At 34.4% G+C, this 16110-nt stretch overlaps 3 protein-coding genes across 8 annotated transcripts in view; 1 reads left to right on the top strand and 2 right to left on the bottom strand.

Annotated features, from left to right (window-relative positions):
* The window catches only part of LOC135843515 (potassium voltage-gated channel protein Shaw-like), a 761198-nt gene that overhangs the window by 526414 nt on the left and 218674 nt on the right, over positions 1-16110 (bottom strand). The gene's annotated exons all lie outside the window — the stretch shown is intronic.
* Positions 2231-3555, bottom strand: LOC135844716 (uncharacterized protein DDB_G0271670-like). Its single transcript, XM_065363035.1, has 3 exons — positions 3516-3555; positions 3148-3203; positions 2231-3011 (listed from the first exon to the last, which is right to left on the bottom strand). Exons 2-3 carry the CDS (start codon positions 3197-3199, stop codon positions 2359-2361), a joined length of 705 nt encoding a protein of 234 aa, XP_065219107.1. The 5' UTR covers positions 3200-3203; positions 3516-3555; the 3' UTR covers positions 2231-2358.
* Positions 3923-7548, top strand: LOC135844302 (uncharacterized). Its single transcript, XM_065362460.1, has 3 exons — positions 3923-4127; positions 6972-7027; positions 7167-7548. Exons 1-3 carry the CDS (start codon positions 4085-4087, stop codon positions 7485-7487), a joined length of 420 nt encoding a protein of 139 aa, XP_065218532.1. The 5' UTR covers positions 3923-4084; the 3' UTR covers positions 7488-7548.

The raw sequence follows: 16110 nt of genomic DNA, 5'->3' as shown, positions 1-16110 counted from the left end.
ACCTCACCTACGCTTTCATAAAAAGTGATGGAATCAGATACAATATTTTACGTCATTCTAAACAAATCTCTATAAACCCCTACATAACTAAAAATTAACTAATCTATAGTTTTCAAAAATCAGACGCAAATTCAAAAATAATAAACCCCACGATAATACGATTACTTATTCGACTCGGGAAAAAAACACACAAAACGACGAATTTACTCACTCCATCGACCGATCAACGAAACAAAATCCAATTTCTCCATCCCCTTCTGGCGTTCCCCATCGAGAAAAAAAAATAAAGAATTCCATTTCGCCTCCACCGACTCCTTCTTACCATAAATTCTCAAACGCTACACAGTGTAGTTAGTCGACGACGACGAGATGTTAAATTGATTCGAACAATTTAATTTTCTTTGATTGATACGATTATCTATTTTTTTCTGCGTGCTCACCCTTGGCAGTTGGCGCGACACGTTGATAAAATAAACTCTTCTTCGCGTCAAATTATCCACCAAAAGCGAAGAAGCGGCGAGGAGGTAGGGTAATCGCGGCGGAATTTGAGTAGAAAAAGCTGCGGTACGCTTCGACGCGTATAAAATTAAATTTTAGCCGAAGACGAATTCGACGACCGAAAAAAAAAAGTAAAAAAAGTAGTAATCATCGGCGTGCCAGAGACGACACGACGCGACGCCATTCGACTCGACGCCGATGGTTAGGTTGGATTTTCTACACTATTTATTTTTATCAGTCGATAAACACGCTACGGTGTATCGCAATTGATGTGTAAAACAAGGACCACGATGAATGAGTCAAAAAGTGCAGAAGGAAAAACAGAGAAAGAGAAAGCGAGATAGTAAAAAAAAAAAAAAAAAAAAATCAACCAACGTAGTATATTCAGCAAAGCAACAAAACCTATCAATTTTACGCTTCGAAGGAATTATTTTAATAGGAAAAATACTCGGTACGATGCGGTACTTACCGGTACACAGAACGATAAAAAATAAAGTACGAGTGTACCTTTATTCTATTACACCTTACGTACCTATGTTGTAGGCACTTGATGGAATATTTGCATGGGAAATCTCATCCATTTTCCGGATATACCTACAATTAGTATGAGGGAAGTTGGAAAACGATCAACGCATGGTCAACAGTATTCTGATTGCAAGGAAATTGAACAGAATAACCTCCCAAAGTAAACTGACGCTTTTGTGAGAAAAATTCCAAAAAGTGAGTTTTTTTTCAATTTCTTCAACGTTGAAGTCCTTTTCCTTCTTCAATTTGGTGCACAAATTGAACTTACAGTCACAAAATAAAAATTTCGTCATCAAATTTTATTGTAGCAGGTAATTTTGGCCTCTTATTAAATTGTTCATTTTATGACGTTAGGTGATTTTCAAAATGAATCTCAATTAAATTAAGGAATGTGATTTCTAAAAGGAGCCTCCAGTAGATTTTTGAAACTTGAAATTTCCCCAACATTAATTTATTCAAATGGAATTGGCAAAGCTGAAATTTACTTCGCAGACTACATGGTGGTTTTAAATGGTTTTGAAGCTTCCAGCTACTTTTAGGAAATTTCAATTTTCCAAGAAAACGTCATACAACCTTTCAAAAAGTTGCTGGAGGCTCCAAAACGATTTGAAATTCACCAGCAGACAACTTCGTAGCGTATTGAAATTAGTTTGCAGAATGAATTTCGACTCTTCATCTTGGTTTGATAAAATTTTGGGGAAATTTCACGTTTCAAAAATCTACTGGAGGCTCCAGTAATTTTCAAAAATGTCGTTGGAGGCTCTAAAATGACTTGAAATCCACCAGAAGTCGTTTTCAGGGGGTGTTAAAATTGGAGTGTAGAGTAAATTTCAGCTTTCCATCTCCATTTGATGAAATTTAAGTTTCAAAAATCTGCCGGAGGTTTCAGGAATTTTCAAAAAGTCGCTGGAGGCTCCAAAACGACTTGAAATTCACCTGCAGTACTTCGTAGCGTATTGAAATTAGTTTTTAGAATAAATTTTAGCTTTGCAACTCCAATTTGATGGAATTTTGTGGGAATTTCGAGTTTCCAAAATCTGCTGGAGGCTCCAGAACTGCTCAAAACGGGTTGAAACCGTTTCCAATCGATTTGGCATGCCGAAAATAGGGAATATCCCAAATTTCAGCTTTCTTGGTCAATTTGGTAAAATTTTGATTTTTTCCCTTATTTTTGGCCTAAATTCGATTTTCAAAAATTCACCAAAAATCGAAAAACGCACTTTGGCACTTTTTTAATTGCGAAACTATATTTTAAATAAATTACAAAAATAGTAATAGACAGTTAAGTTATAGGTAGGAAATAAAAAATAAATTACACGTTACAAATACCTATATTTATGAACTAGACGCCGAACCTGCTGAAGAAGAGGAGGAGGAGGAAGTGGAGGATGGCCAGAATCCTTGAGGTGGTTGAAAACCACTGGGTGGTTGCCAACCCTGAGGTGGTTGCCATCCTTGAGGTGGTTGGAAACCCTGAGGTGGTTGCCATCCTTGAGGAGGTTGGAAACCATTTGGTGGTTGGTAACCATTTGATGGTACAGCTGATTCCCACTGTTTTCTACATTTCTCGAAAGACTGGTACTGATTCGTGTAGGGTTCGTAATACTGAGAAAATTGGCTGCTGTATTGTTCAAATGGGTTAGCGTTGTTTTCAGCTTTGGTAGAGTCGGCTCCTGCGGCGCCGGCGGCTGAAGAAGAGGAGCTACTGGAACTGCTCGACGATGTAGTTGCACTAGAGGGGAAACCTCCGGACATGCAGTTTTTCATGTAATCTTGGTAGTTGGGGATCTGATATTGAGATTGGCCTTGCGAATCTTCCATGGTATCGGACTGGATGGCGTTATTTGATGTAGATTGGCCTTGGAGGTTGAAGTAATCCAGAGCTGATGGGTTTTCTTTCAAGTATTCTTGGAATTTTTCGCTATTGAAGTATTGGGTGAAATCCAAACCTGACGGACCGTCGGCTCTGTGTTGGATTTTCGGCAACGCTGTTATTTTAAATTGTCGTTGAAACGGATCAATAAGGAATGGTTGAGAAATTCGTTTTTTTCTTTCTTATGTGTGGGTTTAAAACAAAAGGGGGAATTTGGTTTTGGACAGAAATGAAAAATTATAGGTACTCACCCATAGCATGAGCTAACAGCATCAGGGCAACAACTTTTCCAAAAAACGCCATTTTCCTATGTGAAAAAAAAAGATAAGTTTGAAAATTCTTTCTTTAAAATTCAACGGGAAAAGGTACAAAGAATCTAAGTGACACGCTCGTATCACCCTCCTTCTACATCTACACCCAAGTTTTGAATTCCTTGTAGGTACATTTTTCAATTTTTAAAAAAAAAAAAGCAAAAGAAACAAAAACAGAAAAAATACAGAAATGTATAAAATCTAATTTAGAGATTTCAAACAAATAATTTTTCAAAAAAATCTGAAAAATTCTAATAAGTGAATAGTAAAAAAAAACAGTCGCGAATAAATTTCACGAGGACACTTACTTATTTAATTGTTTTCCCTACGAAACAATCGAACTGACTGATTTTTCACAATTTCAAACCTTCTATTTATACGAAAAAGTTCCCCAACTGAAATTTTCAAAATCATTAGCCTATCGGTAAGAAAAAAGAGGGAAGAATGATATGAAAATTAAAGCTCATTTCCTTCATTTACTTAATCAACATTACCAAACCAATCGTAAGTACAGCTGATGTGAAAAAAATCACTCGAGCGAGTACCTAATAATCATTCATTATTCATTACTACATGGTTCACGATAAAAACAGAAAAACAGTACTACAGTGATCAAGTATAAGTACTTACGCTCGTACATGAAAGATTTACATTTTTATCATAGGAAACAATTTCCATAACAGAATTCTCACGAAAAATCCATTTACGAGTCGACTCTACCGTATTTTACAATTGTAAAAATAAGGGTAATGATACATGGCATTTAATGTTCAACTACGTAATCTGATACTGATTGGTGGATCATGGATTTTTAAAAAGCGCTAGGTATGCACCTTGTTTCTCGAGCCACAATTTTAACATAAGTTGATGTCAAAAAATGAAGGTTTACTTTGAGTTTATTTTAATATTTTTAATAATTGGTAAGTAAAATTTGTTGACGCTTCATTAATCTAAGAGAATAATACTAGTAGGTCTCAAACTAAAATGCACGAATAGGTACCTGAATCGTTGAGGAAAACCTAGTCTTTGGTACCTACTTAGATATGATATTATAAGTTGGCGCAGCGTGTGCTTCTATATAAATAATATATTATCTTGGTATTTGAGAACCCATTACACGTTTTTTTTTCTATTTAATTGTCAATTTTTTGCAAGGTAGGAATTTAATATTAGATATCTGTACCTACCTATTTATTTAGTTGAATCGGATTCGTGTAGGTATTAAGTACCAAAGTAATTCCACATACTTATTGCAGTTCAGTGACCCATACCTCATAAATACCTATCTTAGGTATATCAGTATCATATGAAATAGACTCACAGTAAATGAACATTTTAAAGCAAACTTGCCAAAAAAAGTTGGCCTTACTTACAAAATGGCGGCCATTTTGATTGATAGGTCAGCCGAAATCGCAGATTTTGCATTTTAACATAGGACTTGAACGAATTTTTTCAAACTTTACAAAGGTAGATCGAAAGATCATACAAAAATTTATCACCTGTCAAAATTTCAAGTGCTAAAGTGCGTTTTTCGATTTTTGGTGAGTTTTTGAAAATCGAATTTAGGCCAAAAATGAGGGAAAAAATCAAAATTTTACTAAATTGACCAAAAAAGCTGAAATTTGGGATATACCCTATTTTCGACATGCCAAATCGATTGGAAACGGTTTCAACTCGTTTTGAGCAGTTCTGGAGCCTCCAGCAGATTATTGAAACTCGAAATTCCCACAAAATTCCATCAAATTGGAGTTGTAAAGCTAAAATTTATTCTAAAAACTAATTTCAATACGCTACGAAGTACTGCGGGTGAATCTCAAGTCGTTTTGGATCCTCCAGTGACTTTTTGAAAATTTCTGAAACCTCCGGCAGATTTTTGAAACTTTAAATTTTCACAAAATTTCATCAAATGGAGATGGAAATCTGAAATTTACTCTACACTCCAATTTTAACACCCTCTGAAAACGACTTCTGGTGGATTTCAAGTCATTTTAGAGCATCCAACGACTTTTTTGAAAATTACTGGAGCATCCAGCAGATTTTTGAAACTTGAAATTTCCCCAAAATATCATCAAACTAAGATGGAGAGTCGAAATTTATTCTGCAAACTAATTTCAATACGCTACGAAGTTGACTGCTGGTGAATTTCAAGTCGTTTTGGAGCCTCCAGCAACTTTTTGAAAGGTTGTATGACGTTTTTTTGGAAAATTAAAATTTCCTAAAAGTAGCTGGAAGCTTCAAAACCATTTGAAACCACCATGTAGTCTGCGAAGTAAATTTCAGCTTGCCAACTCCATTTGATAAATTAATGTTGGGGAAATTTCAAGTTTCAAAAATCTACTGGAGGCACCAGTAATTTTCAAAAAAGTCGCTGGAGGCCCTAAAATGACTTGAACCCACCTGAAGTCGTCTTCAGAGGGTGTTAAAATTGGAGTGTAGAGAAAATTTCAGATTTCCATCTCCATTCGATGAAATTTTGTGAAAATTTAAAGTTTCAAAAATCTGCTGGAGGCTTCAGTAATTTTTTAAAAATGTCGCTGGAGGCTCTAAAATGACTTGTGCCCACCTGAAGTCGTCTTCAGAGGGTGTTAAAATTGGAGTGTAGAGTAAATTTCAGCTTTCCATCTCCATTTTGATGAAATCTTGTGAAAATTTGAAGTTTCAAAAATCTGCTAGAGCTTCAGAAATTTTCAAAAAGTCACTGGATGGTCCAAAACGACTTGAAATTCACCTGCAGTACTTCGTAGCGTATTGAAATTAGTTTTTAGAATAAATTTTAGCTTTACAACTGTAATTGATGGAATTTTGTGGGAATTTCGAGTTTCAAAAATCTGCTCGAGGCTCCAGAACTGCTCAAAACGAGTTGAAACCGTTTCCAATCGATTTGGCATGTCGAAAATAGGGTATATCCCAAATTTCAGCTTTCTTGGTCAATTTGGTAAAATTTTGATTTTTTCCCTCATTTTTGGCCTGAATTCGATTTTCAAAAACTCACCAAAAATCGAAAAACGCACTTCAGCACTTGAAATTTTGACAGGTGATAAATTTTTGCATAATCTTTCGATCCACCATTGTAAAGTTTGAAAAAGTTCGTGCAAGTCCTATAACGCAAAATCTGCGATTTCTGCTGACCTATCAATCAAAATGCCCGTCATTTTGTAAGTATTAAGGCCAACTTTTTTTTTGGCAAGTTTGCTTTAAAATGTTCCTTAGGATGTCCCCTTTAAGAAAAAAGTTGTCCCGGAGGATCGGCGGGGGGGGGGTGCAATTACTCCTATTGCAGGGTGTCTAACAAAATTTCTCCGAAGAAATGCAGTACTTTTACAGTACCTTTTGCATTACCTTAATTTTTTTTTTCCAGCTTACACCGACCCCCCCCCCCGAAAAAAAAATATTTTTGAACCGGTTGGAATTTGTCGATAAAATTTTTACAAGTATTAATTTAACAAGTGTTGCCATCTTTTGAGGTACAAAATGAATTTTTTTTTTCAATTTTCACCAATTAGGTAATTCATTTTGAGGTTTTTAAAAAATTTTAAATCAATGATTCTGAGAAAAAATACAGTATGTACTTTTCAGGCAAAATGCAGTACTTTGCAGTACTTGCAGTACCGAGGATTTCAATGCAGTACTTTTACAGTACTTGCAGTACCTGCAGTACCTGTTAGACACCCTGTATTGTCATATGCCCGACCATTAGATTAAGACATTGAATTTTTTCATTTGTTGTTTAATTTCATCTCAAGTCCAACGTTGATTTTTTGTAGAAATTAAAACGCATGCATTCATCACGGGCGATTCGGAAAATATACAAAACTTGCCGGTAAGTTGATGATGCTTTATTAACTTGAGTAGGTACATAGGTACCATCAAACCCCTCAACCGCATCCAACGTGTGTGTAAAAATTAGTGTTAAAATATTTTCGAATGATATTGTGGTTGTATCTGTTCGAACAAATAAGACACCTCTATCGAGCGCTGATAATAAAGAGCAATCGAGTAAAGAAAGCGCTTTCACGCAAGAAAATTTAGAACAAATGGGTATGGAGATGGGCCAACAAGCTGCGCAACAAATGCAACAAACGGGTATGCAGATGGGTCAACAAGCAGCTCAACAAATGCAAGAGACAGGTTCGCAGATGGGTCAGCAGGCTGCTCAACAAATGCAGCAGATGGCGATGCAAGAATTCAGTCATGGGATACATAAAATTGAGGATAAAATTGATAGGCAGACCGATAAATTTATCGATGACATGTCTCAACGAATCCAAAGTTCTGTGTAAATTCATTTAGGGTCATTTATCGTAGTTTTTTTAATGCAATAATATAACGTTGTCATACTTACGATATGAGTTTTTTTCTGAAGTACCTAGGTACCTACTTAGACTTACCTACAGAAGGTTATATTCGTATAATCCTTTCCGGTGAAATTACATATGTACTTGCCTACTTTTCCTAGCGATGTACAGATCAAAGCGCGTGTAAATTAGTTTGCGAATTCTAATTATTAACGTCGCGGTAAGGTAAAAAGGCTATGGTTGTTCTTTGGTGTAATTTTTACAAATGTTATATTTGTTTTTTGATATTATGTATTATCATTTTATTTATGCTTGTGATATAATTTATCCTCCAAAAAAACTCTTCAAAAAAGAATTACACCCCGTCCTCTCCCCGATTCCTAATGAACTTACTCCATGAACAAGAGGTAAAAATTTCAGTAAGAAAATGTTATATCATGGTGGAATCCGCCCCTAAGAAAAATCACCTACCACTTCACCAGATGGTATGAGATGAGACAAACTATGAAACAGCTAATGAGCCAAAAATTTGGGGGCTGACAAATCTTCCACACTCCAGAGTCAAGTTAGATTACTAAACTTATTTGAGGGATCTGTCCGCCCAAATTCTTGGCTCATTAGCTGTTTCATAGTTTGTCTCATCTCATACCATCTGATGAAGTGGTAGGTGATTTTTCTTAGGGGCGGATTCCACCATGATATCATAACATTTTCTTACTGAAATTTTTACCTCTTGTTCATGGAGTAAGTTCATTAGGAATCGGGGAGAGGGCGGAGTGTAATTCTTTTTTGAAGAGTTTTTTTGGAGGATATCAGTACTTTTTTTTTATGTTGCAATGAAAAGTTCATTCCAATGAATGACAATAGCATTGGAGGCAGGAGAATGCAGAGAATGGAAAGATTACCTGAAATTTTTCATTGAACTGACTGGAATAAAACCAGTGGGGTTTCAAGGGTGATGAAGGGGGTGACCAAAAATTCGCTGATCAGTAAAAGAAAAAACTCCAATTTTGTCAAATAAAATGACTTGAATGACGAATAGCGAATACAAATTTTTAAAATGAAATAATGAATTTTTGATACTTAGTTTTAAAATGGATTTTTTTTTAGTTTAGGAAAGGGATAAAAGATAGCCGAGTGAGGCAAGTGCAAAAACGTTCAAAAATTCAACAGGTGAAAAACTATGTAATTTTCAGAAATTTGTTAATTTTTTTGGTTTCAAAATTTTAGAATTTAAATGTCAAATTTTTAAAAATTTTAATTTTGAAAATGAAACCCAAACAAACCTGAGCAAAGCGAAACGTTATTCCTAGAAGTACAAAAAAATAATGTTTTTTTTTTCAGGTAAAAAGTCAAAAGTGTAGGTATCTTGTTTGTTTTAAATATTTTTAAAAAATTTTAGTAATGGATTTTTTTTAACGTTCAGTTTGAAAAAAACAAAAACGAAAATTTGTCCTATTTTAAGAAGTGAAAAACAACGTTTTTTTTTATGATTAGTCGTTTTTTGTGACTTCATAATTTATTCTTTGGAATCAAACATGGAAAATAGAATCAAAATCGCCTTAAAAAAATCTAACTCAGAAAAAAAAATTATTGGTTCCAGTGGGATTCGAACCCGAGACTACTGCGTGGAAATCCGCAGCTTAAATCATGCAGCCAACTAGGCTGCTTTACAGTTGGCGCATTTCAACTGCATACAAGGCAGGTTGTAACGCCAACACGTGTTGTACTTCAAATTAATCTAACGGTCATTTTGATATTGAGCGCACAGGGTGTCTAACAAAATTTCAAAATGAAAAAATAGGACTTTTATAGGACTTTTAGCAGGACTTTCAGCAGGTCATTTTTCCAGCATTACTGTGGAATTTTGTAATGTATTAGGGGGGGGGGTCAAAATTTTTATTCAAGTTTTTAGGGACAGGAATTTTAGCGGGACTTTTAACAGGACAGTTTTTGAACACTTGGTATTTTTCAAGAGGGGGAGGCATGCAGTGGGCGAGGCAAAACTTTACATTCAAATTTTTCGCTTATCCAATGCCTTCAAACATCCCAAGATTATTTTCAAGCAAGCGTACGTCGAAAAGGTAATTTTATCATTACAATTTTTGATGTACATATTTAGGTTCTTGTCAATGTAATGAAATTTGGTGAATAAAAAACTTGTTTCAAAACTAACAAATTTTTCAAAAATGCAAAAAAAATCAATGGAAAACTTGGAAAAAAGCACAAATTTTTCAAATGTTTTGCTTCAAAATTTTAAAATTTGAATTATGATTTTTTTTGAAAATGTAAAGCTAACGGGCCCGAGGCGCCCGAGCGAAGCGAGGGCAAAAGCTTTAGAAATTCAGTATTTTGAGAGGTATAAAAACGATGTTTTTTTGAGTGATAAGTTACCTATATTTTGCTACAAAATCTTAAAATTTAAAAATGATGATTCAACACCCCAATTCAACAAAAAGAAAAGAAAAGCAAACAAACCCGAGTGAAGCAAGGCTAAAAGTTTTCAAAAATTCATGTTTTGCTGAGAAGTAAAAAGAAATCGGTAATTTGGTAAAGAAGGAGGAGTTTATCTTTCTGATTCAAACTTTGAACATTTCTTGAATTTGAACAATAATTTACATATCGGGAAAAGTAAAAGCAAATAGCCCGAGCGAAGCGAGGGCAGAAGCTCTCAAAAATGTGTGATTCAAGTTCTACAAAAGTCGACAAATCAGCTCTTTTCTACAAGTTCAAAATTCCGGAAAGAAAGTGGGAAATATTGAAAATTTGAAAAAGTCATATTGGAAAAAAATAGGACTTTTGGATAAAATTGTTGAAAAATAGGACACTAAAAGGACAAAAAGGTGTCATAGGCAAATAAAAGGACTTTTATAGGATATATAGGATAAATAGGAGTGTTGGACACCCTGGCGCAATAATAATAATTATTGCGTATAAACCAAAGCTCCAATTAGTTTAAAAATATTAAAAGGCACTCCTCCGATGTTCAAAATATATTTGAACAAAATTTCAGCGTTATTGGTTCCCTATTCGAAGCTGTAGCTTTGTCTAAAGAATCAAAATGGCGAAAATTAGTATTATAAATTAAACTGTTTCTTTAGACAAAGCTACACCTTTGAATAGGGCACAAATCACGCTGAAATTTTGTTCAAACCTCCAAAAAAACTCTTCAAAAAAGAATTACACCCCGCCCTCTCCACGATTCCTAATGAACCTACTCCATGAACAAAAATTAAAAATTTCAGTAAGAAAATGTTATGATATCATGGTGGAATCCGCCCCTAAGAAAAACAACCTACCAATTCACCATATTTATTGTATAAGACAATCTATGAAACAGCTAATGAGCCAAAAATTTGGGGGCTGACAAATCTTCCACACTCCAGAGTCAAGTTAGATTACTAAACTTATTTGAGGGATCTGTCCGCCCAAATTTTTGGCTCATTAGCTGTTTCATAGATTGTCTTATACAATAAATATGGTGAATTGGTAGGTTGTTTTTCTTAGGGGCGGATTCCACCATGATATCATAACATTTTCTTACTGAAATTTTTAATTTTTGTTCATGGAGTAGGTTCATTAGGAATCGTGGAGAGGGCGGGGTGTAATTCTTTTTTGAAGAGTTTTTTTGGAGGATATCAGTACTTTTTTTTCTATGGGTCATTCCATGCCAAATCGGCGGATTTTTGCACGAGGGGTCTTCGATTTTTTTCAAAATCAGATCATTTGTAGAGGTCATCAAACGATGACGAATGACGCAAACCGGACATTTTTTCGATTTTTTTTGACGGAGCCGTGGCGCTTCAAAGTTTTCCAAAATGGCCGAAAATGGAAAATTTCAGTTGCAAATTGCTCCGGTTGTACGTGGTATAGAATTTTGAACTTTTTTTCAAATTGTAGTACTTTGAGAGGGTAATCGACGAGTGATGTCAAAATCAGTGTTGCCACTTTCAAAAACCTAAAAAAATCGATTTTAAAACTTATAATTTAAATATAACCACGATCTCGGCGAGTAAAAATTCTGAAAAAATTCTCAGTTTTAGTCCCTTTTATGTAGAATAACATATCAAAAAATTAGACTGGCATCTTTTTTCATTTTCGAGAAAAAAAAATTACAAGTTTTACAATTGCTGCAAAAGTACCATCCGAAACCTAAAAAATGAAAATTTTTGCATTTTTGAAATATTTTACCAATGTGTAGACGATAATGTGAAAAAAATCCCCCTCCCCCCAATTTGTCGACAAATTGACGAAAAATGCATTAATTTCACTCTTGAAATAAAAATTTATAGCACGAAAAATGTCAATTCGTTGACAAATGGGGGGAGGGGGATTTTTTTCACATTATCGTCTACACATTGGTAAAATATTTCAAAAATGCAAAAATTTTCATTTTTTAGGTTTCGGATGGTACTTTTGCAGCAATTGTAAAACTTGTAATTTTTTTTTCTCGAAAATGAAAAAAGATGCCAGTCTAATTTTTTGATATGTTATTCTACATAAAAGGGACTAAAACTGAGAATTTTTTCAGAATTTTTACTCGCCGAGATCGTGGTTATATTTAAATTATAAGTTTTAAAATCGATTTTTTTAGGTTTTTGAAAGTGGCAACACTGATTTTGACATCACTCGTCGATTACCCTCTCAAAGTACTACAATTTGAAAAAAAGTTCAAAATTCTATACCACGTACAACCGGAGCAATTTGCAACTGAAATTTTCCATTTTCGGCCATTTTGGAGAACTTTGAAGCGCCACAGCTCCGTCAAAAAAAATCGAAAAAATGTCCGGTTTGCGTCATTCGTCATCGTTTGATGACCTCTACAAATGATCTGATTTTGAAAAAATTCGAAGACCCCTCGTGCAAAAATCCGCCGATTTGGCATGGAATGACCCTATATTATTGTGATGAAGTGTTCAATCTAATAAATGAAAATAGCATTGGTGGCAGGAGCATGCAGAGAGTGGACAGATTACTGGACATTTGTCATTAAACTGACTGGAATAAAAACAGTGGGTTTTCAAGGGTGATGGGGGAAGGGGTTGACCAAAAATTCGCCGATCAGTAAAAAAAGACTTTCAATTTTGTCAAATAAAATGACAACTAGCGGATATAAATTTCTAAAATGAAATGAGAGATGAAATGACAAGTTTACCAATAATTGACAAAAATACCTATTAAAAAATATTTTCCTTTTTGAATTTTTTGAAGTTTCAAAATGGAATTTTTTAGTTTAGGAAAAGGATAGAAAAAATAACTGAGTGATGCGAGTGAAAAAACGTTCAAAAATTCAAGAGGTGAAAAACGATGTGTTTTTCAGGTTCCATTTTTTGGCTTCAAAATTTTGGAATTTAAATGTCAACTTTTTGAAAATTTAAATTTTGAAAATGAGAACCAAACAAACCTGAACAAAGTAAAGCAAAACGTCATTTCAAGAAGTAAAAAAAAAACATGTTTTTTCAGGTGAAAAAATGTATCTTGTTTGTTTTAAATAAATTTGCATAATGAAATTTTTTCCATGTTTACTTTTTTAAAAAAAACAAGGGCAAAAGAAAATTTGTACTTTAGGAAGTGAAAAACGTTTTTTTACAATGTATTTTTAAAAATTGAACATGTTAAATAAAAATCATATTGAAAAAATCAGCTTACAAAATTAAAAATTTAAAAAAAATTTTTGATTCTGATGGGGTTCGAACCGGAGTCTACTGCGTGGCGAGCGGAAGCTTAAATCATTCAGCCGCTAGGCTGCTCAACGTTTTAGCGCATTTCAACTGCATACAACGCCGCCAACACGTGTTGTGCTTTAAATTTAACGGACATTTTGATATTGAACGTGTATGTGCAATAATAATAATTATTGCACATAAATTAAAGCTCACATTAATTTGAAAATATTAAAAGGCACTTCTACGATGTTCAAAGTATATTTGAACAAAATTTCAACGTAATTCGTGCCGTATTCGAAGCTGTAGCTTTGTCTAAAGAATCAATAATGGCGAAAATTAGTATTACAAATTAACTGTTTCTTTAGACAAAGCTACAGCCTCGAATAGGGCACAAATCACGCTGAAATTTTGTTCAAATATACTTTGAACATCGTAGATGTGCCTTTTAATATACGTTCATCTATCCCAGCTTTTGTTTGGTTGTACTTTTGATACATATACTCCTCATTTTTTCAAAATTTGCCATTTTTCAGCATCTTTAGACTCCACTCAAGCTTGATGTAATTGGGCTACAAAGCTCAATTTTTGCATGAACATCAAGTTTGTGGTGGAGAAGTGCCTTTTGATATTTTGGGTCAATTTTGAAAATTTTTGGGGCCCAAAAAGGGGGGGTGCAGGGTCAATTTTGAAAAAATTTACAATTTTTTTATCTTAGTCAGTAATGGTTGACAAATCAAAGCTGTATTCCAAATTTCATCAGAATTGGTTCGGCCAATCCTTCAAACTTTGAGTAAGTGTTGAAGAACAATTTTACCCAAAATGACAAAAAACAGGGTAAGTACTTGAAACTTCGCGAATTTTTATCGTACAAAAATTATTCTTAGGTATATATTCTGAAAGGTATTTGAAAAATAAGAATAAAAGTATCTATGCGTTTTTTGAATAAACGCATAGTTTTTGAGAAAATTGCGTTTGAAACTCGGGGAAATTGCATTACGAAATAGTTACAGAATATAACTCCGTGCACGTTTGGAACCGTGGGAGGGCGGGGTGGCAACGCTACCGCGTCGCCTGATTGGTTATTATTATGCTTCAGTTTTTCAAATTGGCCAACTACAGGTACTACACTTAATATCTTTGATTCGATAACCTAGTTGTGATTTCAACAAATAGTACCTTCAATGATGATTGATTCTGTTTTTTTTTCAAGTTATTAGTAAGAATTTTCTTTTAAAATGTCGTTCACGCCCACAGTTGTAAAGTTCGAAAGAAGCGAAGCATATTACCAAACAGATTACCCAATGTCTGGTTTGGTGAAAATATTCAACCAAGTTCATTTTTCCGAAGATGAGAATGGTACAAGAAGAGGATCTGACTTGGATGTTCAAAGACTGAGGGATACCTTTGAACTTTTAGATTTCCATGTTGAAGTATATCAAGATTTAACGGTGGAAGAAATTCGAGCGGAAAGGGATAAGATGATACAGAAAACGGATTTCAGTTTATATGCCTGCTTAATAATCATCATTTTATCTCATAGTGACCGAACCCGCATATTCGCGAAAAATGATTCTTTTTCATTGAAAACTATGTTTGTAAATGAATTTTCTAATGATAAGATTCCGGGACTTGCTGGTAGACCCAAAATAATTGTGCAAGTCATGTTGTCGTGGTGATCTATTGAATCCAGCTATTCCAGTGATGTGTAAACAAGTTACCATGGATACAGTAGATGCACCAGTTGCTGAAAATAAACACTTCTTCAACATACCGCAGAAATAAAGTAATATAAAGTTGTAACAAGTAGCCTGTGAGCCATATTATTCTCAATACATATATCAATGTGGTGGGCACTTGGTGTTGGTCCTTGTTAATATCCATTTTTTATTTATTAAAACTTGATACTCGAAAGGAACTGAAAAAGCAAAAAAGTCGTATTCTCAAATTTCAATTTTTTCTCGTTCAGTTCCGAATCAATTTGTCAGAAAAGACGACCAATAAACAGTAGAAAATTTGAAGACACGTTTTCAAAAAAAAAATCACGAATCTCACACTCCGAATGATTTTTCTGAAGCTGTTCCTTTTATCAGTAGAGTACATGGTGTACAAAAAATCGCTCTCTTATTTTGAAAACATCCCACGTCACCGACGACGACGTGTCGTTTCAAAAAACAAAGAGGAAAACAGGGTTGGAAATGTCGTACATTTAAAAAAAAACGACGTCACTTGTCGTCGTCCAATCGACAATACATAAAGATACGATGGATGTACGGCAACAAACAGAAATGTGTGTGCAATACATAGAGAAAAAAATTATACTTCAGTACACCCTATAAAAAGATAGATACTAAAAGAAAGACCTTATAAAGAAAATTACTTTTTAAAAAGATATCTCATCCCTGGTTGGCTGTTCCCTGGCCACCCTTATTCTATACACTTTTATATCATTCGATGTACTTCTACCAGCCACCTTTACCTATCTATACCTACGATAAAGAGTATCGATAATAATGTGTTAGGTAACACGAAAAAAAGGAGAAGAAATGACGGCGCTAACGAGGTTTAATTTTTACCCGTACTTCGAGCGTGTTCGGACGATTGGTCAAAGCTAGAGAGAAAGTAAATAATAAAAACGTTGGCAGTCGGAGTAAAAATTAAGATAAATTGTCTGTCATTACCTGGAATCGTGGTTATTTCCGTTTTGACGAAGGTGCGGTAGCTTTTTAGTATAGCGGCGACGACGACGACGACCGACGCTGGCCAGACGAGGAAAAAACATGGTACTTATCTATGAGTTGAAAAATGACTCAATTTTCCTATCATTTTTTATCTACCTAGTACGTTTTTTTTTCTTCACCAGAGCTTTGTTTATAATGTTGTAGTTGTATTGTACTACATACATCCTACCTTGTTGGGGCACTTACTTATAAACGAGTAACTAA

The sequence above is a fragment of the Planococcus citri genome, chromosome 4 (genome assembly GCF_950023065.1).
Source record: "Planococcus citri chromosome 4, ihPlaCitr1.1, whole genome shotgun sequence".
Lineage (NCBI taxonomy): Eukaryota > Metazoa > Arthropoda > Insecta > Hemiptera > Pseudococcidae > Planococcus > Planococcus citri.
Note: the sequence above shows the minus strand (reverse complement) of the source record. Positions and strands in the feature narration are given on the sequence as shown.